Source organism: Canis lupus, chromosome 10 (assembly GCF_048164855.1).
Source record: "Canis lupus baileyi chromosome 10, mCanLup2.hap1, whole genome shotgun sequence".
NCBI lineage: Eukaryota > Metazoa > Chordata > Mammalia > Carnivora > Canidae > Canis > Canis lupus.
Window position 1 is genome coordinate 2674491 of NC_132847.1, and position 25147 is coordinate 2699637.

General features: G+C 53.7%; 1 protein-coding gene across 6 annotated transcripts in view; it reads left to right on the forward strand.

The window, feature by feature from the left end:
- Nucleotides 1-25147, forward strand: part of TBC1D9B (TBC1 domain family member 9B) — a 41718-nt gene that overhangs the window by 13400 nt on the left and 3171 nt on the right. Inside the window, exons 5-20 of one of the 6 annotated variants that reach the window (XM_072840459.1) lie at nt 140-398; nt 1517-1724; nt 4443-4655; nt 13346-13507; nt 13822-13972; nt 14454-14668; nt 16275-16392; nt 17255-17540; nt 18711-18840; nt 18978-19076; nt 19735-19803; nt 20781-21021; nt 21328-21393; nt 22926-22997; nt 23218-23268; nt 24698-24760. In XM_072840459.1, the coding sequence (XP_072696560.1) occupies nt 140-398; nt 1517-1724; nt 4443-4655; nt 13346-13507; nt 13822-13972; nt 14454-14668; nt 16275-16392; nt 17255-17540; nt 18711-18840; nt 18978-19076; nt 19735-19803; nt 20781-21021; nt 21328-21393; nt 22926-22997; nt 23218-23268; nt 24698-24760 (2403 nt within the window). The remainder of the gene's footprint in view (nt 1-139; nt 399-1516; nt 1725-4442; nt 4656-13345; nt 13508-13821; nt 13973-14453; nt 14669-16274; nt 16393-17254; nt 17541-18710; nt 18841-18977; nt 19077-19734; nt 19804-20780; nt 21022-21327; nt 21394-22925; nt 22998-23217; nt 23269-24697; nt 24761-25147) is intronic. The other 5 variants (XM_072840460.1, XM_072840463.1, XM_072840465.1 and 2 more) reach the window with 5 other exon arrangements.

The following is a 25147-nucleotide window of genomic DNA, read 5'->3' on the forward strand; positions in this document are numbered from 1 at the left end:
CAGCCAGGCTCAGGCATGAGGGACGTACAGTCAGTGACACCTGCAGGGAGCGGCTCTCCCAGTGGGTTTTGGGTGCATGTGCTGTACAGCCCTCTGGCGCATTTGACCCACTGCTGTGTATGTCCCTGCTGGCATCCAGTGAGCCTGGTGGTGCAGTGGGTGGATGTCACGAGGCTGGAGAAGAATGCCACGCTGCTCTTCCCTGAGAGCATCCGTGTGGACACCCGGGACCAGGAGCTCTTCTTCTCCATGTTCCTGAACATCGGCGAGACCTTCAAGCTCATGGAGCAGCTGGCCAACCTGGCCATGCGGCAGCTGCTGGACAGTGAGGGCTTCCTGGAGGACAAGGCGCTGCCCCGGCCTGCTCGGCCACACAGGAACATCTCAGCTCTGAAGCGGTGCGCAGCCCCCTGGGGTGGGAGGGACCTGCCTTCCTTGCCCTTCACGGGTTCTCCACAGGAAGAAAGCCCGAGAAAGGGCTGCTTGCAGATAGTTACAGGAGGGGAGCAAGAGATCTGCAGGGGTACCATCCAAAAATACCTCCTGCTGCCTGTAGAGAATCCTTTCTCAGAGCCCGGTGAGGCAGAGTGCTCCTGTGCTGGGGACTGGTGCTCAGTAATGGTGGCCAGCATTTGTTTGTGTTCCTCGGAGCAATTCCATGTTCCTTGATGGTAGCTTTGAAGGAAACCCGCAAGGCTGGCTGGGAGCTCAGAGGTTCCTGGATTCATACCTGTATCCTGAGACCTCATCCCCACCAGGCTGTTCCCTAGATTGCACCCAGAGACCGTGGCCTGGGCACAGATGCTAGGGTGCGCCTTCAGGACCAGAGCACCGTTCAAGGGTTTCATGCTCCAGTGAGTGACAGGGTCCTTTTGGAACCTTCCAGAAAGGAAACGGGCCAAAGTCAAGACTTGACACTGTCCGTCAGGGTGTGCCCGCCAGGCCCTGCTCAGGCTGACCGCAGCAGCCCCATGGGGCTGGGGTTAGAGATCTTTACACAGAAAGAGCCAGTAAGGGGACAAGGAGCAGGGTGTCAGGGGGCCGCCTCACATAGTCATCAGGCAAGTGTGCCTTTGTATTCATCAACAGCAGCACCGTGTATTTTAGTTCAGGAGGCCCTCATCTGGTGTCTAGCCAGGGCTGGGTCTTTCCTGGAGGAAGCAGCAGTCTCCGGGCAGAGGCGTGCAAGGCAGGTGTGGGAGATGTCTTGGCACTGGGGCACCATCTGCCCTCAGCACCAAGTTAGCAATGCGTCAAACCCTGTCAAGCCTCTGGGTGTCCTCAGGGCTCAAGGGCATGCTGTTTGGTGACCGCTCCTCTGCAGGTCATACAGATCTCTCTCAGGATACCTGGCCATCTGTTTTATTGAACACTCAGATCCCTGGGCATGCCTTACTTATGGGAGGACCCCCAAAGAGTCCAATTCCACATGGAAACCAAGGCTCTGTGGCCCCTTGCAGGCATGCTGGCCCTAACTCTTGTCCCCGTTCCTCCCACCCATACCTTGGTTTCCCAGAGACCTGGATGCCCGAGCGAAGAATGAGTGCTACCGGGCCACATTCCGCCTGCCCAGGGACGAGCGCCTGGACGGCCACACAGGCTGTACCCTGTGGACCCCGTTCAACAAGCTGCACATCCCTGGCCAGATGTTCATCTCCAGCAACTATATCTGCTTCGCCAGCAAAGAGGAGGACGCCTGCCACCTCATCATACCCCTGCGGGAGGTGAGTCCTGAGGCCCCACACCAGCTCTGCCTGACTCATGTGTGGGGGCACATGGTGGGAGTCGCCAGCCCCAGCAGCCCCACAGCATTTGATGGTGGGCACATGGAGGGCACAGTGTGAGTCAGCAGCTTCTCTGACCACCTGCCTTGTGCCAGGCCCCTCCAAGCATGGGGCTAGCTGGATGCTTCCTCAGGGGTCACCTCACCTGGTGGGAGGACAGGGTGGGGTTGGACATGCCAGGACAGCTTACACTGGGATATGAGGTCATGTCATGAAATTTGTCTGCCTCTCCAGTCAGATCCCAGAGGCCTCCTGTGGGGGAGTGTCCCTGAGTCCTGGCTTCCTGGCCCTTCGGGTGGACTTTAGCAAAGTTCTGTGCTTCAACTTGGCTTGGAGGACTTTGACCCCTGACCAGCCCCACTATGTCACTCTCGGAGGCCACTTCACTGTTCCTCTCCTGACCCTTGCCTTGGCTGTGATTCAGGCTCCAGCAGGGCCTCTGGAAGTCCACTCTCACCTGTCAGGGATGGGGACAGCCCTTACCTGTCACAGGTGGGGGGGGGGGTTAGCCCTCACCCATCACAGGTGGGGGTCAGCTCTCACCTGTCAAAGGTATTTTTTTCTCAGGTTTCTTAGGCTTCCACAGTGAGCCTGATGGAAGCAAGGCCATTTGTCCTATCCTGCAGTGAAGGGTGTGGACAGCGTGAGAGATGGAAAGCACTAACCAACACCCCTCCCCACCCCCGCCACTGCCCCCACCACCAGGGTCAGAGCAGGCCCCCGGGCCTACTTTTCCTAGTGGCATAGCAGGGCAGACTGGCTGTTTGACTCTGTGAAGAAAAGTGAGGTTCTTAAGTTAGAACCTAAATCACAGTATCTTGATTTATATTAACAACCTAGAGTAGCGAGACCTCCCTGCATTCACAAAGCCATCCAATTGTAGCTACAGCTGTGAGGGGGGTTCTGTGTGCTGCCTCGTTTCCCCAAGGGAAGTCAGAGGCAAAGGACTCGAAAGAGCCACAGCTCCAGAAGCTCCAGGCTGAGAGCTCAGGTAACCCCTGTTCATGCTGGATTCTGAGTTTGTCCTGGGTCCGAGGCCTGGGGGGAGGGTGCAGAGGTCTCCGTAGGCCTCAGCTCTTTCTCCTGATGATCCTGACGTTTCTGATGGCAGACAGCTCTGGCTGAGGTGGGGAGCAGGACTGTCTCGGGCTCCAGGCATAGGACTGACTCGGCAGCTGGTCAGGACAGAGGTGCTGACCTGGCACCAACTATCCTTAGTGTGCCTGCCAGGGGCCTTCATAGGGCATCCCCCACAGAGCAAGCTGCGTGCCCACCTCCAGCGGGCTCTTGACTTTACTTCCCCGAATGCGCTCTTCGTATTGCCACCTCGGGAAGCAGCATTCCTTCTGTCTGTCTGCTCTGCTGAAAAGAGGGGGTGGCCTTGATCCTGACCTGGCCTTGTTCCCACGTTCCAACTGTAGCACGGCTCTTTCTCTCCACGGCGCTACCACACTGCAAAAAGTGCCGCCTACACCTAAGCCCTATAGGCCCCTCCCCCCACGGCAGCCAGTGGACCTCAGAATGCCCATCAGTGTAGTCAGTGCCCCACCCGGACTCCTCCAGCATTGGGGATGAGAAGAAGCTCCAACTGCCTGCTGTGACCTATGGGACCTTCAGGGAACTGCTCTCCCCTTCTTAGATCTTAACTCATGTACATGTAGGTGTGTACATACAAGTGTGCACACACACACACATGCTCATGTGCATCTGCACACATACACATATACACTAATCCACATATACATATACACACACCACACACTCACACGTCTGTGCACACACCACACACACGCTCACATGCATCTGCAAACACATGTACACTCATCCACATACACATACTACACACATGCTCGCGTGCATCTACACACATAGAGACATGCATACACATACCAGCCATGCGTGAGCTTGCATACACACACACACACACACACACACACACCATAACACATATATACTTGCCCCAGCTTCTCTACCCTTTCCTCGTGTGTCAGGCCAATCCCATTCCCTCCTCAGGGTGCTTGCTGGGAACCCTGCCCTGACCCCTGCCTCAGCTGCTGGCCTGACCATACCAGGTCTCAGCTCCAGTAGCTGGCCTCCCTGGAAGTGCCATCAGAATAAACAGCCTGGTGGCCTCCTAGCTCCCCCTGTGGTCACTGCTGACTGTCCCTCCTGCTCAGGGCCGCAGGCTCTGTAAGAGGTGTCCCTTGAGAGCCCATTCTGCACCAACCACACCGATGCCACCGTCCACACACCTCGGGTCAGAGCCGGACCCAGGAGGCACCTTGTTGGCAAGTGTTGTGGGAGCCAGTGCTTAGGATAGCGTGCGGCAGGGCTGCTCACCATGCTTTAGATGGTAGAGTAACTGATCGTCTCAAGGCAGCCAAATGCAGCAGCTGGAGGAGTACTGGCATTCTTCATCCTCATGGTGGTCGTGCTCACTGCCCCATCAGCAGGGCGAAACGAGGCTCACACGGGCACATACCATGCTCAGAGCTCCACAGCAACACATAGTAGGTCAACACAGGAGCACAGCAGGGCCTAGCACCTTCCCCCCGGCCAGAGGAGAGCCATGTGAGCTCACTGGGCCCTCCCAGGCACAGAACCAGTCAGATTTCCATCACCAGATGCTGACGCCCAGTGCTTCATTTACCTTCCCAGGTGACCATTGTTGAGAAAGCTGACAGCTCCAGTGTCCTGCCCAGCCCTCTGTCCATCAGCACCAAGAGCAAAATGACTTTCCTGTTCGCCAACCTGAAGGACCGTGATTTCTTAGTGCAGAGGATCTCTGACTTCCTCCAGAAAATGCCATCCAAGCAGCCAGGTGGCCACGGAGGGGGAAGGAAAGCCAGCACTGCGGACCCGGCCCCAGAGGTGAGAGAGCAGTGGGGTGGTGGCAGCAGTCAGGGCCAGGAGAAAAGCCCAGGCGGCTCTCAGCCTTGATGCAGGAGCCTGACCTCAGGGTGCCTGCTATGGGCCTCAGGTGGGAGGTCCCCCCAGGGTGCAGGACGAGAGCCTCACGTAGCCTGACTTGGGTGTCCCAGCCACACATGTGCTACCTGAGCTAACAGGCCCTTCTGCACCCCACCACACCTCCCCAGTATAACCCACCTGCCTCTAGCCCCATTCCATATAAGAAACTTTCTCTGGCTGGACCAGACAGCCTCATCTGGTCTGTCCAGCTTGGGTTTACTTATTGGTATTTCTCTGGTCGATCTTTAATCTTCCAGGGATTTTTACAGGGAAAAACTTCCTCTTTTTTTTAAGTTTTGTTTTTGGGGTTTTGTGTGTGTGTGTGTGTGTGTGTGTGTGTGTGTGTGTGTGTAGGAGGGGAAGATTTCCTTTTTAGAGACTTAACTTCAGTATCATCATTACACCAACAAAATTGACAGTAATTCCTTAATATCCAATACAGTTGACCTTTGAACAATGCAAGGGTTAGGGCGCTGACACTGCACATAGTCAAAAATCCTTGTAGAACTTTTGACTCCTCCAAAACTTAACTACTAATAGCCTCCTGTGGGCTGGAAGCCTTATTGATAAGCATAAACAGTTGATTAATGTATATATGTTACATGTACCATATACCACATTCTTACAATAACATAAGAGAAAATGTCATTAAGAAGATCATGAGAAAAGGGAAATATATTTACTGTATTTATCCTAAAGAGTCATGTGTAGTGAGCCTGCACACTCAGAACCTGTTGCTCAATGGTCAACTGTACTTGGATTCACATCTCCCCAAATGCAGACATACGTTTTACCATTTGCATGTTGACACTGAAGTACACATTGATATCTCCTAAATTCCTTTTTATCTGTAAATGTCTGCTCCATCTCTCTTCTTGTAGTATTTTGCTGAAGGAACTGGGTCATTTGTGCTGTAGAGTATCTCACAGGCTGGTAGCCTTATAGCATCCCTCTGGAGGCTTTTACTCTGTTCCTCTGTCCCCTGTCTCCTGTAAGCTGGTCGGTGAAGAGGGAGACCCAGGTCAGAGTCAGGTTCAGTTGTTTGTATGTTTAGGGGGCAGGTCTACCTGGAGGCAGGATTGAGGAGCTAGGTTAACACCAGGAGCCATAGTCAACACCCAGTCATCTTGTCATGTGTTGTTACTGGTCCCTGTGTTGATCCGGTAATTCATCAGGGATTGCAAGGCGGTGGCACTCTACTGCTGTCATTCCTTCTGTTTGTGAGACAGGATACATCCCTAGAAAGAAACCCCCACTCCATCATCTTTGTGAGCTGGGATACATCCCTAGAAAGAAACCCCCCTGGGCAGCCCGGAGGACTCAGCGGTTTAGCACCACCTTCAGCCCAGGGCCTGATCCTGGAGACCCGGGATCGAGTCCCACGTCAGGCTCCCTGCATGGAGCCTGCTTCTCCCTCTGCCTGTGTCTCTGCCTCTCTCTCTCTCTCTGTGTCTCTCATGAATAAATAAATTAAATCTTAAAAACAAAACAAAACAAAAAAAAAAAACGTCCATCATCTACTTAGCTACCTGAGGAACAGTTCACATAGGAAAGGCAGAGGAAATCTTTTATCCTTGCTTCTATTCACCAGTTGTTAAAACAATGAGCTGGATTTCTCCAGATGTGATCGAGTCATTTGTTATGTTTATTTCGTAGTATAATTATGAATTCACAGATTTTGGCAGCTTGATATGTTTCAGTCCATGGCAGTCATTACCTTCATCCATCCTGTCTAGAGGGAGCCTATTGAGGTAGGCACTTGAGTCCTTTTGACACAACCCTGGCCATATTTGATCACTTCCTGGTATGACAAGAATCTGAGTTTGTGAAAACACTCCATGATTAGAAGAGTCCATATAAAAATCCAGTATCTGGCGTCTCTGGAAAAAGCAGCAGCCCTGGCATTATAGGGCCCACATTCCCATTGGGTGACCTTGGAGCCTGGTGGTGGCACATGCCCTCCAGCTCCCCAGAGCCCTGCCTGGTCTGGCCCACAGAGGCCTTTCTATTTTCCACCCCCACAATTGATGCTCAGTAAGTTATTAGTAGGTAAGGAATGGATGGGAAGGAACCAGACAGGATCTATTCATTGGAGACATTTTAAAAGGTTTCTTAGAGGAAGTTGGGCTTGATCTGGATTTCAGGAGAGAGTGAGGTTGGGTTGCATGAAAAGGGATATAAGCAAGAATTTTGAGCTGCCCTTATGAGGCCCAACACCACAAATGACAGGGCCTGCCAGGCCAGAGTAAGCACAGACCCCGGGCCCCTTCTAAATGTTCACTGTTCACCCAACATGGTTTTTGAGTTTTGTTTTGTTTTTTAAAAGATTTTTTAAATTAATTAACTTATTTATTTAGAAGGAGCCAAAGTGTGAGCAGGGTGTGGAGCAGAGAGAGAGGGACAAACAAACTCCCCACTGAGCAAGGAGCCCAAGGCAGGGCTTGATCCCACAATCCTGAGATCATGACCTGAGCCAAAACCAGGAATCAGATGCTTAACCGACTGAGCCACCCATGCACCCCCCCCCCACAACATATTTTTATTGCCTTTCCATTAGATGCCAGATGTTATCCCAGGCCCTGGGAATAGAGCAGTGAACAGATTAGACAGAATTTATATTCTAGTGAGAGAGCCAGACAATAAGCAAACATCTGAGATATGGCAGGTGATGATAAGATCAATGGATAAAAGTAAATCAGGATAAGGGAACCAGGGGGATAGGAGAGGCTCTGATCCTGTGGCATTTAAGCAGAAGCTTGAAAGAAGTAAGGAGACTTCTTGGCTTGACTTCATGGCCATGAAGTATCTGGGCAAAGGGTGTTGGAAGTACAAGGAATAGCAGGTGCAAAGGTCCAGAGGTAGGATCAGGCTTCACAGAGGCTACAAAGGCAAGTGAAGACCAAGGTAGAAGATGAGGTTAGAGAGGAAGCCTGGAAGCCTTGTAAGCACTTTAGCTTTGACTCTGAGTGAGATGAGAAGCCATTCGAGAGTTCTGAACAGAGGATCTGCACATGTTTTAATAGAATTACTCTGGCCGCTCAGTACAGAAGCCAGACGAAGCTACCGAGCACTTGAAAATGTGGCTATGCCAAACTGAAATGTGCCATAAACTCTGCACCAGAGGTTGAAGATTTACTATGAAAAAAGAGAATGTAAAAGATCTCAATAACTTTGAAATAATCATACATTGGCTATATTAGATTAAATAAAATGTGTGGTTAAGACTAATCTCACCAATTTTTCTCACTTTTTTTTTTAAAGATTTCATTTATTTATTCATGAGAGACACACAGAGAGAGAGGCAGAGACACAGGCAGAGGGAGAAGCAGGCTTCTTGCAAGGAGCCTGATGTGGGACTTGATCCCAGGACCCCGGGATCATGCCCTGAGCCAAAGGCAGACGCTCAACCACTGAGCCACCAGGAGTCGCTCTCTCACGCTTTTTTTTTTTTTCTTTTTTTTCTCTTCTCGCTCACGTTTTTAACGTGGCTGCTAGAACATGTTAAATTCCAAATGCGCCTCTCATTCTGTTTCTCTTAGTGCTGGACTAGAGAGCTGCAAGAGTAGAGGCAGACAGGAGTTAGAAGGCTGGAAAAATAATCAGGACATGGAACAATAGAGCCTTGGTTGAGGATAGGAGCAGTGGAACTCGTGAGAAGTGCATTTTTTTAAAAATTGTGGTGAAAGGCACATAACCTAAAATTCACCATCTTAGCCTTTTTGAAGTGTACTGCTCAGTGGCACGAAGTCCATGCACATGTTTTGCAACCATCACCACCCATCCCCAGAACTCTTCCCATCTTACAGAACTGAAATATCAACTCCCCATTCCCCTCCTCACTGCCCCTGAGAACCACCACTCCTCTTTCTGTTTCTATGAATCTGACTGCTCTAGGGGCCTCATAGAAGAAGAATTATAGGGTATTTGTCATTTTGTGATTTTATTAGTATAATGTCCTCAAGGTTCGTCCTCTTGGTAGCATGTGTCAGGATTTCCTTCCTTTTTAAGGCTGAATAATATCCCATTGTATGTGTATACCATATTTGTTTATCAGTTCACCTTTTTTTTTTTTTTTTAAGAGAGAGTGCTAGTGGGGAAGTGAGGGCAGAAGGAGAGAGAGAGAAAGGGAGATGGAGCCCAGCGCAGGACTCAGTCTCACAACCCTGAGATCATGACCTGAGCCAAGGAATTGGCCAGAAACCACCACAGAGGGCAGCCCCGGTGGCACAGCGGTTTAGCGCCGCCTGCAGCCCAGGGCGTGATCCTGGAGACCCGGGATCGAGTCCCACGTCAGGCTCTTTGTATGATGCCTGCTTCTCCCTCTGCCTGTGTCTCTGCCTCTCTCTCTCTCTCTCTCTCTCTGTGTCTATCATGAATAAATAAATAAAATCTTTAAAGAAAAAAGAAAAGAAAAGAAACCACCACAGAATACCTCCCACACCCCCGAGTGAGACTGCCCACTGAACAAAGGCCTCAGCAAGTGATGTTGAGGTACAACCAGTGACTTGGGGAGATTTCTCAGGCTCCACTTATGTTGTGTTGAGCCAACACAACATAACCACAGGAATCCACAAATAGGTGAAGGAAGATCAGATGCTCTAGGGCGGCCCACTCCCCTAAGGATCTGAAACACCCACTACAACCCCAAAAGGAAAGAGCCCTCCCTCCCTGAGGAAAATAAGACCTAGGACTGAACAGGGCAGGAACCCCGACGGGGCCTGAGGTGGGTGTGGTAAACAAGACAGAAGCTTCAGACACTAGAGGAGACAAATCAGTAAGTCCTGAGGGGAGGGAACTATACAGAGAGATACAGCAGAAGACAGAACCCACAAATGTTCAGTGCAGAAAGTTCCCCTGACCCACATCTCCCCAACACGTACATCATCCTCCTAAAGTACAGAAGGATTCACATCGTTCAAACATGAGCAACACAAGATTATGATCACACCCTATACAAAGGTATCACTGGGGGAAAAACGCAAACCAAGTGACCTTCCACACATCAGAACAGTATCCCCCAAAGCAGATGAGACCTGTACCCTAATATTTCAAAATGATCTAAAAAGATTAGAGAAATTATAGGAACTACTAAAGAATTATATAAATAAAATTTTTTAGAAAACTCAAACTGGCGCCTGGGTGGCTCAGTCAGTTGAGCATCTGCCTTCAGCTCAGGTCATGATCTCAAGGTCCTGGGATCGAGCCCCACATTGGGCTCCCTGCTCAGTGGAGAGCCTGCCTTTCCTTCTTCTGCCTCTTACCCTGGTTTGTGCTCTCTCTCACTCACTCTTTCTCTCAAATTAATAAATAAATAATCTTAAAAACAAAACTCAGAAACAAAGTGACCAGGCAACAGAAAAGAGAGTTGATAGGACTCAGTAAAGGTTTAGAAAAAACAATACACAAAAGTTTCAGATTCTCTGAGGTAGTCTGTTAAGCATCTGCCTTCGGCTCAGGTCATGATCTCAGGGTTCTGGAATCAAGTCCCACATCAGGCTCCTTGCATGGAGCCTGCTTCTCCCTCTGCCTAAGTCTCTGCCTCTGTGTCATAAATAGATAGATAGATAGATAGATAGATAGATAGATAGATCTTTTTAAAAAGCCACACAAAACAAAAAGAGAAGACATAAAAAGCAGAATAAGCTCACCAATTGCCTCCTTAACGGAGAGTGAAAGTGTATCCCTGTATGTTGGCAGGAAAAACAGGCAGAGGGAGAGAAGGCTTACTCCCTGATTTCAGTATTGCCCAGGGGAGGGAATCCACAGGGTACTAGATATTAGGTTCGAGACCATTATCTAGAACATAGGACTAGATATTAGAACACTTCCCGACAAACTGAGGAAAAAACTTGAGGAGAAAAGGATACATTGAGAATTGTATAAAGGTCAACCGAGAAGAACAGGGCTCACTTTTCAGTTGAAGTTGAGCACATATTCTCTAAAGCACACGGGTCCAACGTGGATGTGTAGCTCAGGGAGCAAGACGTGTGAGCGCTGCCCAGTGGCAGCAAGAAGTAGGCTTATAGGGATGGCGTGGCTTGATCCTGATCCAGTCAGCGGAGTAGGCAGTGGCCCAAGGAAGGTCCTGGAGGTGGAAGGGTGGGATTGGGGGCCAGAATGGAGGGACTGGACCTGTCCTGCGAGGCCACAAATACAGGGAACCTGGCCAATTGTTGTGGCTGTGATGGGCCTCAGCTTGTTCCCCTGGCTCGCTCAAACAGGAAGCCAAAGGTCCTCTTCAGCAGGAAGTGAGGTGGGCAGGTGGTTTGGGAGGTTTGACATGAAAGAATGGGAGGTTCCTGCAAGAACCGAAGGAACTGGCCCTGGGAAGTGCAGGACCCCCAGGCAAGGTGGCCCATGAGCTCACTGTCTCAGATGCATGTCACCCAGGCCACATCCTAGAGTCCATATCCATCTCCGGCACTGACAGTTTGATTCTCTGAGGTGCTCTCTGGCCTCACAAGCCATTTGTGCTCACAAGTCCATTTGTGTCCTGGTCCCTTTTGGGGATCCTCAGGCAGGAAGCAGAATCTGTATATCGGTCTGGGCTGGGGTTGTACCCGTGGATTGAGCAGTTTGTCATGAAAATTTATCATAGTGGACCCAAAATCCACTTCTGAAACATCCCCCAGGGGCAGAGGGATGATGGATGGTGGATGGGACCTAGCAGAGCTCTCTTCCTTTTTTTCTTTCTTTTTCCCCATTTTATTAAAAACCGCATCTCTGAGGTTAGATTGACATAAGCAGTATGCCATATATATTCAAAGAATACAGTTTGGAGGGTGTAACATGTATTCCCTGTGAAACTATCACCACAGCCAAGAAAAGCGTTCTCTTACCAGGAACGCAGAGAAGGTGAGGTCCTGCAGGAAGCCATCCAGTGCCCCTGCCCCTTGGAGGATGGGACCAGGGCCTAGGGCAGGGAGGGCACAGGATCAGAGATGACAGGACCCAGACTGGAGCAACAGGCATAGCATAGCTTACTGGCCCATAGGCCAAGAAGTCCACGCAGTCGGCCTCCCATCATCCCCACCAGACTGGGCTTCTTGCCGAGGGGGCGCTGTCCCAGGAGGTGTGTGGTACCGGGGTGCTGGTGGCAGCCTCTGCATCCTCCTTGGCTCATTCCAGCATTCCCTGCAGAGTCACCCCTGCATTTCCTTGGTGGCAACTGGGTGACATAGTACGTCCAACCCCTCCCTAACCCCAGGGGTAGGAAAAGCTAATCAGACCAGGGCTGTCTTCCTGGTTCTCAGTGGAGCTCCTAGAGTGTGAGGCCAAGATCAGAGAGAAATGTGCCCCCACAGAAAAATAGGGAGTGCTGGCAGAAGGGGAAGTGGATTCTGGGGAGCCAGTGACTGGCGTCCACCTGAGAACAGTGCTGTTCCTGCCGGTGGGTACTCGAGGAGGGAGCTGAGGGGGGAACAGACAGAATGGGGGCCTGCTCTGTACCCCCTGCCAACCTTGGGCCAGAGGACAGGGTAAGCTCACCTGGAAGTCAGGTCACAGAGACAGGCAAAAAGCAGGGGGCAGATGTCAGGTGTCACCCACACTGTGTCTGAATGTCCACAGGCACCCTGTCAGTGCTTCCCTGAAGAGATGGGTTTGCTAGGGGGAGGGGTTTCAGAAAACCAGGGGAAGAGCCCTGAAAGCCAGGGCTGCCCTGCAGACCCTCGTCTCTGATTCCTCCCTTCCCTTCTGCCAGCCCCATATTGTCCCCCTACCCCGGCACGTTCCCAGAACCATTCTGGGACCCATTTCTCTTGGCTTTTGGCCATCCGTGTGGTGGGAAAGCAGGTGCCTAGACTGCTACCCTGAGGCGGGGGAGATAGCCCATGGCAGGGCTGGTCTATAGGTGGGGACCCTTCCTCATACACTCAGTTCTGGCTGGAGGCCACACCACACTGTCAAGGAGCATCCAGCGTTGAACTGAGATGAGTGTCCAGAGCCAAGAGGTCATGAGGCCACGACAGGGTGCACCACATACCAGACACGTGGACCAGAGGAAGACAGAAACTTGAGTTTTTGGGGCAACAGCCAGCCGTCTGGAGCTCCTTCCTTGAAGGGCCCTTGAGGGCACAGTGGTCAGGTTGCCTGGGGGAGAGAGGACAGGAGAGGGCTCCTTCCCTGGCCCGGCAGTCATCAGGGCTCCCGCAGGACACAGATTACCTCAGTTAGGATTCTGTCCATCTGGAAAGGCCAGGGCAGGCCATCAGGCCAGAGCAGGCCAGGCCATCAGGCTCCAGTGTTGCCTGCCTCTGCTCCACTCTGGGGCTCTGCACTTGGGCTCTGCGGGGCCTGCTGCTCTTTCCTGAGAGTCCCTACCTGAGCCACAGCCTCCTGTGACTGGGGAGCTGTTGGCACCACCAGGCAGACCCAGGGTCTCCTGGCCCTGACATCACTGAGGGAGGACCTGGCAGCATGGGCCTCTGGTCCCATCCCCAAGAGACCAGCCAGTCTGAGTGGGTTGGTGAAGGGAAGAACGTGTTAAGTGGCCAGCCAGCCAGAGAGGAAGTAGGGGTACTGGGCCAGACCAGATACCTCCATGCTGGTTCACTCACTGGGTACATTCCCTTCTGTGTTGTATTTTTCAGCCCTCCCCGACACCTCCAGAGACGTCAGATCAGCTTGCCAGCCCCACCACACCCCTTGGCAGCCGCCAAAGCTCCAGCATACAGGAGGCACCGACCGCCTCCCAGGGTCTGCTTAAACTCTTCCAGGGGAACTCACCCATGGAGGACCTGGGGGCCAGGGGGGTAAGCCCAGAGCACGGACCCCATCAGCACACCTAGGCCTGGGAGGAGGCCAGGGCCAGCCTGTGGCTCCCTGCCCACACACCACCTCAGGTCTTCAGGCCTGCAAAGGGCAGTGTCCAAGGACAGGGGCATCCTGCATGATCTGCTCGGCAGGACCAGTCACCCCAGGCTCCTGGCCTCTGCTCGGGTGCTCGTTTCTCTGATGCCCTGGGGGTGGTGCCCTGCTCCGCCCAGCCTGGGCCCCTGTAAACGTGCAGTGTAGATGGAGGTGGGCCCCGGCACACATTCCCAGACCCTGCTTGCTTCTCCCCCAGGCCAAGGAGAAGATGAAAGAAGAGTCGTGGAACATTCACTTCTTTGAGTATGGACGTGGTGTGTGCATGTACCGCACAGCCAAAACACGGGAGCTGGTGCTGAAAGGCATCCCCGAGAGCCTCCGCGGGGAGCTGTGGCTTCTCTTCTCTGGTGAGTTGCCTGGGCTTTGGCCCAGCACCCCAGGGCCTCTGTGTGAGAACTCCACTGACCCCAGGCTGGCCTGGAGCTGCCAGCCCTTTACAAGGCCAGAATGGGGCCTTCAGCTGTGAGGGGCCCATGCCAGGGTGGGCCACTGTCCTGGGGTGCAGACCTCAAGGGCGGGGCTCTGTCACCCAGATGGTACCTTCCCAGTTGCAATGAGTAGAAAGAAGGGGCCCCCAAGGTATCCTTTCCTCGGGACAGGCTCTGACAACATGCATGCCTTTGGCCATGTGGACAGTTTCACAAGAAAGCCCTTCAAACTTTGGTGGGCGACCCCTTCCAGGAGCAGTCACCAAGGAACCTTTGCCTCACACCTCCTCCTAGACTTGAGGGTCTCACTTCTCTGACATCTCCAGCCTGCCCCTTCACTGTCCCCAAAGTCCCAAAAGGAGGGGAGGAGGAAAGACAGCTGCCAGCTGTGTCTCCACAGGGGCCTGGAATGAGATGGTGACTCACCCCGGCTACTACGCCAACCTGGTAGAGAAGTCCACAGGGAAGTACAGCCTGGCCACGGAGGAGATAGAGCGAGATCTCCACCGCTCTATGCCCGAGCACCCTGCCTTCCAGAATGAGCTCGGGATTGCTGCCCTCCGGCGGGTGCTGACTGCCTATGCCTTCCGAAACCCCACCATCGGCTACTGTCAGGTAAAGGGGGTTAGCCGAGCCTGGAGACCGCATCTCGCACTGGCGGCTCACTCAACAGAGGCCTGAGTTGATGGTGCCCCGTTCCCCCTGGCAAAGCCTGACCACAGAGAGGTGTAACGAGAAATGATATCCACCACTCACTTTGCCCCTTGGCCTGTACTGCCTCCTGAACTGGGGCCTGGAGCCTTTGATTGCCTAGTGCGTCTGGTAAAATAACCATAGCATGCTAGGGTATGGCATGACATGAATGGTCGTGCAGCCATCCCCACGGTCCACCTCCAGAATTCTCATCTCACAAAACGGAAATTCTGTCCCCATTAAACAACTCCCCTGCTACTCCCACTTCTACTTTCCATCTCTCTCAACTTGCCTGCTCTGAGAACCTCATGTCCCCCAGTATTTATCTCTGTGACTGGCTTATTCATTAGTCCAAGGGCCTCAGGGCTCATTCCCATCATGGCACATGTCAGGATTTCTCTCAAGGCTAAAGCATATTCCATTCTGTGTACAAACCATACCTTGTGCACCTGTTTGCCTTCAGCGGGGCGCCTGCACGGCTTCTGCCTTCTGGCTCTTGTGAATAGCACTGCCATGAGCACGCACGTGCAGCATCTGTTCCTGTCTCTACTTGCATTTCTTTTGAGTCTGTACCCAGGACTGAAATTGCTGGATCCTATGGCAATTCAACCTTTAATTTTATTTTTTTTTTTGAAATTGCCATATTGCTTTCCACAGGCACAGCACCATTGTACATTCCCACAAGCAATGCATGCGCAGGGGTTCCACTTCCTCCATATCCTCGCTGCCTTGTTTTCTTGTCTTTGGATGATAGCTAACCTAATAGCGAGAGGGGCCTCTTTATCATGCTTTCAATTTGCATTTCCAGTAGCATTAGGTTTTACATCCAGTGACATTTCACCACCTCCTCCCCCCCTACCCGGCCCAGACAGATGGCTTTCTACTTGCCTGAGACTGCATCTGGATTTCAGAGCAGCAGGCCACCCCCTTCAAGGCCACCCTCGGTACGGCCACTGTTCTGCATGACGAGTTATCAGTGCAGGGAAAGTTAGTGTGCTGGCTTTAGAGAAGTCTTAAGAGCATTTCCACCTTCAAAGCCTTTTTTTGTTTATTCATGAGAGACACAGAGAGAGAGGCAGAGACATAGGCAGACGGAGAAGCAGGCTCCCTACCGGGAGCCCGATGCAGGACTCAATCCCAGTACCCCAGGATCACTCCCTAAGCAGAAGGCAGACACTCAACCACTGAGCCACCCAGGTGCCCCAAAGCTCTTTTTCTTATGAGCCTTGCTATTGGCTGTCACGCAGGACTCACTTACACATCCGCCTGGTCCTGCATCTCAGCCCCCACACCAGAAACCACTCTGAAGAAGAGCCCCATGCTCATCTCCTCCTCAGCTTTCCAAGTGCCCCACTGGCTGGATCTGAGGGATCTGATGATGGGTTTTGTCAAACTGATTTCCTACAAATGGCCTTTTGGCAAATTGTCTGGAATTGGGTGGGATATTTTGCCGTTGTTGGACTTGCTTGTGGAGTGAGCCCTTGGGGGTAGGTTAGGGAGCCTCCCCTTGCTATCTCTGTGCCCACAGGCCATGAACATTGTCACCTCGGTGCTCCTGCTCTATGGCAATGAGGAGGAGGCCTTCTGGCTGCTGGTGGCCCTCTGTGAACGCATGCTGCCTGACTATTACAATACCAGGGTGGTAGGTGAGTGCCTGAGGCCCCGCGGCTCCCCCTGGGGGTGTCGGGCCTCCCTGTGTTGGGCTCTACACCCAGCACACACTCTGAGCTCTCAGGGGCCTTACGGATGTGAAGCAGGCCAAAGACAGTCACGGTTCCCATTCCACAGGTAGATAAGGAGGCCGAAAAATCACCACACAGCTAGAACGTGGAGAACCAAACACAGATCCCCCAGCCACCTTGCTCAGACTTTACGCAGCCTGTTAGTGGGTGCTGGCAGTGACAGAAGATGCTACACATTCAGTGGCCTTTAGAAGCCAGCCTGGGGCCTACATTCTCATCTATCTGACTCTCGAGATTTCCAGCCTCACAGCCCAAGCAGCTCTTACATCCCTGTGTCCCTACTACCCAGCCTTATCTACTGTGAAGCACAGCCAGTAGAGTCTGTGTTAAGTGGAAATGCACTGGCCAATGTATTTAATGACCTGTAATTAAGTCAGCTATTCAAAGATGTCCTACCCCTACCATTTGGTTTTGGGCATCTCCCCTCTTAGGCTCCTTTCATAATCACATCTGTTCACAAGCTTCAGGCCAGGACAAACAACAGCCACCAAGGTTCCTGTTTACTTTCGACACTTCTAGAAGGGAGAAATTTGGATTTCCCCAAAAGCATATCCAAGCACAGTGAAATCAGCTCTTCTTTTCACCTAGTAGTTTTTGGAAGCTGTAGCGTTTTTGTTTCTTATTTTCTCCACCACACACCCCCCACCCCAGCCCTCCATGTAAGCGGAGCTGGCAAGGGATCATCAGGTGGGCTTCCTTGCACTGCACTCAGGACCTGAGCCAGAAGCATGTGCTGACCCTTCACACGCCTTTGTCCTCTCCCTAGGGGCCCTCGTGGACCAAGGCATCTTTGAGGAGCTCACGAGAGACTTCCTACCCCAGCTCTCTGAGAAAATGCAGGACCTGGGAGTGATCTCCAGCATCTCTCTCTCCTGGTTCCTGACCCTCTTCCTCAGCGTCATGCCTTTTGAGAGCTCTGTGGTCATTGTTGACTGCTTCTTCTATGAGGGCATCAAGGTGATCCTGCAGGTGGCTCTGGCCATCCTGGATGCCAACACAGAGCAGCTGCTGGGCTGCAGCGACGAGGGTGAAGCCATGACCGTCTTGGGCAGGTGAGGGAGCCAGATTGCTGACCAGCACCCCCCACGGGTGGCAGAGCTCAGCCCCTCACCAGCCGTGGGCACTCCTCCCAGCAAGCACACTCCAGGGAGGCAGGAGAGAACCTCCTTTCTGCGGGGAGACAAAATGGCCCCAGGTAGTGATAGCTCTGGGAGCAGAGTAAATGGGTGATGGGCCAGAGCATGCTGGACTAAAGCACCCAGGGGGCAAAAGGTGGCTGGAGCAGCACAGCCTCCAGCCTCTAGCAAGGGCTGTATATCTACTCTTCTCTCAGAGCAGTTCCGACTGTGCCGTCCCCAGCTCAGCAACATCACTCCCTCTCACCATCACCTAGATAAAGGGGCCTGTGCTGGGCTTGCTCTGACAGCTGGATGGGCTGATACCTCCCTGTCATCCTGGCTGCCACCTCCGCCCTCAGTCTCCACATCCCATCCTCGCAGACTCTGGGATGCAGCCTCCTTCCACCACCCCCATTGCCTTGGTATTGGTCCACAGTACCCTCCCCACCCTGGGCCCTTGCTGCTTCATCACAGCTTTCCCTGTTCCTGCCAGCAGCATCCCATAGAGCTTATTCTGATCAGAATCTGACCCTGTGACTCCCCATGGCCCTAGTGGTTCTCTGGGCAAAGGAGCCAAGTCCCCCAGCCTGGCCTTCAAGCCCCTTACATACAAGACCCCCACCCTGCCCTGGCCTCACACAGGCCCAGGCTCTGAGCCCTGTACAGTCCTGCTGGCCATGTGTGGGTATTACCCCAGCCTGGAACACTCCTAGCCACCAGGACTGCCATAGGTACTGCCACCTGTCCTCTGAGCCTGCCCAGGACCATGTTATCCCTCCAACTGGGACAGACCTTTCTCTCCTGATATGGTAGGGTCAGGGAACCCCCAGAGGACACCCTGGCTTCCTAGAATTCATGCTCAGGCCTCATGAGGGGCAAGGCCTCTCTGCTACCTCCAGGGGGATCCCTGATTTGCCAGGGCACTGTCTGGGGCACACCTCTGTCCTCTGCCCCTGCAGAGTCCAGGCCTCATCTCCTGCCCTCCTGGAGGATGCTCTGTCCTTGGCACACTCATTTATTGACTGGGGGTCTAGGCAGATTAGGTCCCTCCACATCACTATTAGGACATCCCTATTGATAGTGGGGTTGCTTTAATCCTTCCAGATATCTGGATAATGTGGTCAACAAGCAGAGTGTTTCTCCTCCTATTCCACACCTCCATGCCCTGTTGACTAGTGGAGATGACCCTCCAGCAGAAGTGGACATTTTCGACCTCCTGAAGGTGTCGTATGAGGTCAGCACCCTGTGGGGCTGTCTGGCCAGCCTGCCCCATCTGGGTGTGTGGGTGTGGGTGGCTGTGGCCGGGGTGGGAGGGGGCAGTTCTCTGCTCCGTGGTTCTGCCTTCCTCACTGAATTACCTCTGGCCTGTAGAAATTCAGCAGCCTGAGGGCCGAAGACATCGAACAGATGCGGTTTAAACAGAGGCTGAAAGTGATCCAGTCCTTGGAGGACACGGCCAAGAGGAGCGTGGTATGGATGGGGCTGGCCTCCGGTGGCCTGCCGCAGGTTGGCTGGCGGCGGGGTTGGGGTTTGGGGAGGGTGACCTGGGTGGCCTGCAGAGCGCCCCCTAGTGCTGCCTTGTGCAATACTGGAGTCTGGGAGTGAAGGTGTGATTTTGAGTAAGTGGGCGAGGCCCATTCACTGTTTGCTGCTCTTGGGCTGGTCACTGCAAAGCTTCTCTGACACCCCAGGACCTGACGGCCACACGTCACTCTGCCTTGGGCTGAGCCCACCAGCCTGGCTTTGCCTCTGCCCCTCCACCCACCCAGCCCACTGTGCCTCTACCACAAGCTTTTGTCCTCCCCAACTCCGGAGAGAGAATTTACTGGGAAGTTCTAGGATGCCTTCCAAGGAGCAAGACAGCAGTCACTAAATGATTCCCCCTCACCCCAGGTCCCTGACTGGGGCTCAGGGCAGGAAGGCCCCCCGAGCCCTGACCAGGAAGGAACCTAGGCAGTGTGGACTGTGTAGCAGGATGGGTAAGCAGGGAGGTCCACATGTCCTTTCCTGAATGGACTGTCACCATGTGCTTGGTCAGCTGGTCCGTGTTAGCCTTTGTCCACATGGGGACTCTCTTAAAGACCTAGAACTCAAGAATCCATCCATACATGTGGTTTCTCTCTCCTAGGTCCGAGCTATACCTGGGGACATCGGTTTCTCAATTGAAGAACTGGAGGACCTTTACATGGTGTTTAAGGTGATAGCCAAGAGCAAGGGCAGGCCCAGTACCCTATCCTCGTCCACTATGTGAGTCCTCAGTGCAGCAACCTGCTGCCAGAGGAGAAGTTGATTTAAAAGCATCCTCAGATGCAGGTACCACCAACCTCACATGGTAGAATTTAATCCTTCAGGCAGCTTAGGCTGCCTTAGACATTTTCTTAAGTGGCAGAAAATCCAATCAAGTTAGTTTACACAAGAGGGAATTCCTTGGCTCATGTTACTAGATAGTTTAGGAATTCACAGCTTCAGTCTTGGCTAGATCCAGGTGCTTAAACATCCTGCCAAGCTTCCTACCTCAGATGTCCTCTGGACTTCTCTTCCTACCAGAATGGCAGGAATGTCATCAGCAGTTCCAGGGTTGTCCTGTTCTCTCAGTGGAAAGAGCCTTTTCTTTCCAAGTGGTTTTAACAAAAAGTCCAGGGTTAATTGTTGGACTTAACTCAGATGCTATGGGAACAGGGGGGTGTTTATTGTTAAGCCAAATCTAGGCCCTGCACCCACCCCGTAGCCTGAGGGTGGGACAGAAGGGGCGCTCCAAAAAATTTCAGATATTGTTAGAAGAAGAAGGGGGAAAGGGGTGACAAGCAGGCCGAAACAGTAAAGTCCACACTGCCTTTTCCGTTCTTGTCGGTTCCTGTCTGCCTCTGGTTTGGCACCCAGACCTGAGCCTTGTGGTCAGAACAGCGCAGTCAGGGCCTCTCACCTGCTGGGGCCAGCAGCGGCCAACAGCGGCCAGCAACCCTAGGGCTGTGTCTCAGCTCCCGTGTCTGTAAACATCAGAGGCTGATGGTACCAGTGTGGGAGGTTCTAGGACATGCTGAATCTGGCCCAGTGCTCCCCACCCTGGGATTCTAGGACTCAGAGGAGGAGGAAGGACACACTAACCAGCCTGGCTGTCCTAACGCCACGGGGACTGGGAGGCCTGGCTGTCTCACTGGGCTGTGCCCCCAGCAGGCCAAGCACCTGGCAAGTCAATACTGGGGGAGTGGCCGCCCCACAGCCGTGCGTCGGGACCCCAGCCTGCCCTACCTGGAGCAGTATCGCATTGATGCAGGCCAGTTCCGGGAACTCTTTGCCAGCCTGACACCCTGGGCCTGTGGCACCCACACGCCAGTGTTGGCAGGACGCATGTTCCGGCTCCTGGACGAAAACAAGGACTCTCTGATCAACTTTAAGGAGTTTGTGACTGGGATGAGTGAGTAGCCTCCGCATGCCAGCCCAATCAGCTGCTCCCACTGCAGCAGGAGCCTTAATAGGGAAAGGGCAGCTTTCCCACTGGGAACACATGGGGATCCTGTGGGGTCCTCCTCTCCACCTTCCCCTCCTCAGGTCGGGGCTGCTCAGGGTGGGTCTGCCAACACTGAGAAGGGCAGAGCTCAGGGGTGGGTGGGAGGCCTGGGGCTCACTCCAGGGACCTCTCCAAGAGAGAGGCTATGAGGAGGAACACACCAGAACCCATTGGAAGGGGATGGGCTCCAGTGTGGATTGCCTTCCACTACAGGTGGGATGTACCATGGGGACCTGACAGAGAAGCTCAAGGCACTCTACAAGTTGCACCTGCCCCCAGGTGAGAGCCTCGTCTCCCACTCACTGCCATGGGCCTCTCGCATTCAGAGCTAGGGCTGCAGCGCCCCAAGGCGCAGGCCTCCATGAGGTGCTGGGTGGGCCTCAGGCAGCCTAGTGGGAGGAGGCCAGAGCCCTTGGGCAGGGACGTAACCTAAGAGGCACGTTTCAGAGGACTAAGCCTGGCTGAGGGTGGGGACCCAGGTGGAGCACAGGGCAGCTCCTGTTTATCCCCGGAGGTCAGCTTGGGGGAACCCCCGAGGCCCTCCAAATGGCCTGGGTAGCCCTTTTGTGCAGTCATGAGCAGGGCCCATTCTCCCCTGGCTTCTCTACACTGTACCTGTACTTCCTGGAGACACTGAGAGGCTGCAGGGTTGGGGGTGAAGAGTGACTGGCAGCTGACCTTCAGACAGGCTGGATCCCTTGGTCTGTGGGTTTTCCGCCGTGTGGGCCCAGCTCACCCTGCCCAGCCAGGGTAGCCACACAGAGAGTTCTCTAAGATGACGTGATCTCCTTTTCATAGGGAGAAACTGAGACTTAGGTGAGAATTCTACCCCTGGGTGCTCTGCTCAGGGGTGGAGCTGCCCTGGGTCCCTGCTGCTGTTCTCGAACTGCCCCCAGGTCAGCGGCTGCCTCCAAGTGGGTGGAATGGTTTTTTGACCACTGGTGCTGTGCGCACCCCAGAGGCTGTCACTTGACTGGCCTGGAATGCAGTTTTAAAGCTCCCCGAGGTGGTTCTGTGCAGCCAGAACCGGAATACCCAGGCCTTGATGTAGGTGTTCTCACCTGTAGCTCATTTTCCCCCCGTAATTCAACAAAGAACAGTGGCCTCAGGGATGCCTCTAGGGAAGGTGGGTACCAACCACCTCCAGCTCTGCTCAGGGCAGGGCCTGTGTTGGGCAGACCCCACTGGGCTGCACTTCTACAGGTGAGGGCACATGGGGCTCCTTCACCAACTCCCAGCCACATCTGTCTGCCCTGCCTCACCCAGGCCCCACACCCTGCGCCTCCCCCAAGTGCCACCTATTCAACCCCTGTCAGCGCAAACCCCCCGCCCCGCCGCTTGCACTGGGGAGAATAGCCCCCCACCCAGAACCACATGGATCCGAAATCCTGGGGACGACCTAATCACAAAAAATGTACCAAAGGTGTAGAATAGGCACAAGATGCATAAAGTGAATAAGTCCATTGTGTGTGGCTGATCCCTGCATGTGTCCTGGGGGACCTCGTCCCTAAAGGATGCTGTGCCTCACACCATCAGGGCAGGAAGAAGGCAGGCCACTCCCTGGACCCCCAGCTGCACTCACCGGGCTTTTTGATGGGGTATGTATGACATTTGTAAGCACAACGTAAAAGTCAGGGAAGGAACAATACCCAGGGTCAGTGGTCATCATTACCCCTGTGACCCCACACTGCACCATGGGCCCTGACAGTAGTGGTGAGGCAGGCCACGCAGGGAGCCAGGACTCGGGAGGTATGCTCTGGTGAGTCCCATTGTGTTCTCCTGCCCTCACTCGCCTTTCTTTCTGAGCATAGCCCTGAGCCCGGAGGAGGCCGAGTCGGCCCTGGAAGCAACCCATTACTTCACCAAGGACAGCTCCTCTGAAGGTGAGCACTGCTGTCCTGGGGGCCGTGCGTGGCCTGGGGCCCTGCAGCTGTGCAGTCGTGCTGTGGGCTTGGGGAGTGTGCTGTGTCAGGGGGACGGCCACTGCCTCTCTGTGGAAGGGCCTCCGGGGGTGTTCTCACTCCTGTTTCTCTTGTCTCTGCCTCCTTCCTGGACCTTGGCCTCTCCCTCCCTCTCTTCTGCGCTCTTCCTGTGCTCTCCCAGCATCTCCTCTGGCCTCAGATCTGGACCTTTTCCTGCCCTGGGAGGCTCAAGGTCAGTCCTTGGGGGGCAGGGGCACCTGCTTCATGCTGGGCTGCGTCTACCTAACACCCCACCCCCACCCCCTGCATGGTCAGGGGGTCTGGACATACTTGGTCCCAGGGATGCCTCCTGTGTGAATGAGTCCTGAGGAGGACCCAAGAGCAAGCCGCAGCTTACCAGGGAGGAGAGAAGCAGTTTCTGTGCTTGTCAGCGGGGAGCAGGTAGTAAATGCAGACACATGGCACAGTGGGCATCGCACAGGAGTGTCAGCATTCCATGTCACACTCATGGGAAAAAGTCCAGACGCCATCATGACAACAGTGTCAAATGGTTCTGGTGGAGGTGGAGGTGGATGCTTTCCCTGTAAAGTGTTCTCGTGGTCGGCATGGCTCTTCCATTACAGGCAAATACATCTGTCATGCCTTTTTGAAGACATTCTTGGGCTACGTGTAAAGCCCATTGGGGACATTCGATGCAGGGTGATGGGGCATTCTGGGCCTGGGTCTGGCAGCGGAGCTGGTAGTATATAAAGTCCTTACAAAACTGACCAAACCCCCAGCCTGTAAGTTCTTGTGGCAGATAACACACACCAAGGACAACATACACCCAAGAGAGAAAACATATCAAGCATACGCGAGGCGGTTCTGCTGGCCATGTCAAAAGGCTGGATTGGAACTTGATAGGAAGCTTGAGGGCCTTGATTTCAGGGGCACAAACTGAAGAAGCAGATGCTTTTCTCTTACACTCAGAATCTGGGAAAATCAGGGACACTTGAGGCTCTTCCCAGTGGCTTCCCATTAAGGCCAGGGACTAGTGGGGGAGAGCCCTATGCCTGGACCCCACGTAGCCCCAGATGGCGAGTCTCCCCTCTGCAGCAGAGAGCCTGAGCCCAGAGAGGTGCGCCCTTCCCCGCCACTGCACAGCCCAGGGTGCTACCACCACTAGAGGTCCCCCAGTGGCCCTACCGGCCCAAGGTCTGGGAAAACTGGGCAGCCTGCTGGGCCCCATGTTCGTTGTCCCCAGAGGACACACGGTGCAGGCCAACTCCAGCAAGTGTGCAGCTGTAAGAAACCCAGTACCTGGCACAGAATTCAAGTCCATAAAATTCTTCATCAGTGCGGCAGTCAGGTGTGGGTCGAAGTGATCATCAGGACTGCCTTCAGTTTGACCCTTTCTAACAGAAACTACAGAAATTAGTCCTCAGGCTTTTTCTCCCTACCGTGCGTATGTTATTCACTTCAACACCGCGGGCCGAGGCTTGTAATCCTTTGGCAGAGAGGCAGGAGGGTTTGGTGGCACTTTGGGTCCCTGTAACCAGGTGCAAAGCATCAGCGCAGGGCTTCTACGGGAGAACAGACCCATCTGCTCACAGGCCTCCGTGGTTTGCGGTTGTAACACAAGAATGTTCTCTGTGTACTTTCCCCTTTTTTCGGTTGTCCAGAAGCACTGCAGCAGGAAGAGCAAGAGGGAAGCAGAAATGAGGACGTCCAAGAAAAGAGAGGAGGTACAGGCAGACCAGTGTGGCCAGTGCTCACGCACATCCCGGGTTGATGGGGTCTGTGCAGGCCTCCCTCCCAGGGAAATGGCAAACACGGCCTCTGCTGCCAGAGGAAGCCCCTCTCAGCCCCAGACCTGACTCTCCTAGCTGTGAATACCAACCCACCCCCACCTCCCTCTAGGAGCCCAGCCTGTCCCTCTCCTGCCACCCTCTCATCAACCTCCATGTCCTTTCAAACCTACTTTAGTGTAATAACTCAGGGGAGACATCTGGGTGCTCTTCCCATCACCACCTCCCCAGATACTGGGGTGTTTTGTAAGCGGGCCCCAGTAACCCCATGCCAGACAGCCCCCAAACCCACTCACTGCCTGCTCCTGGCCCCAGCTCTGTCTC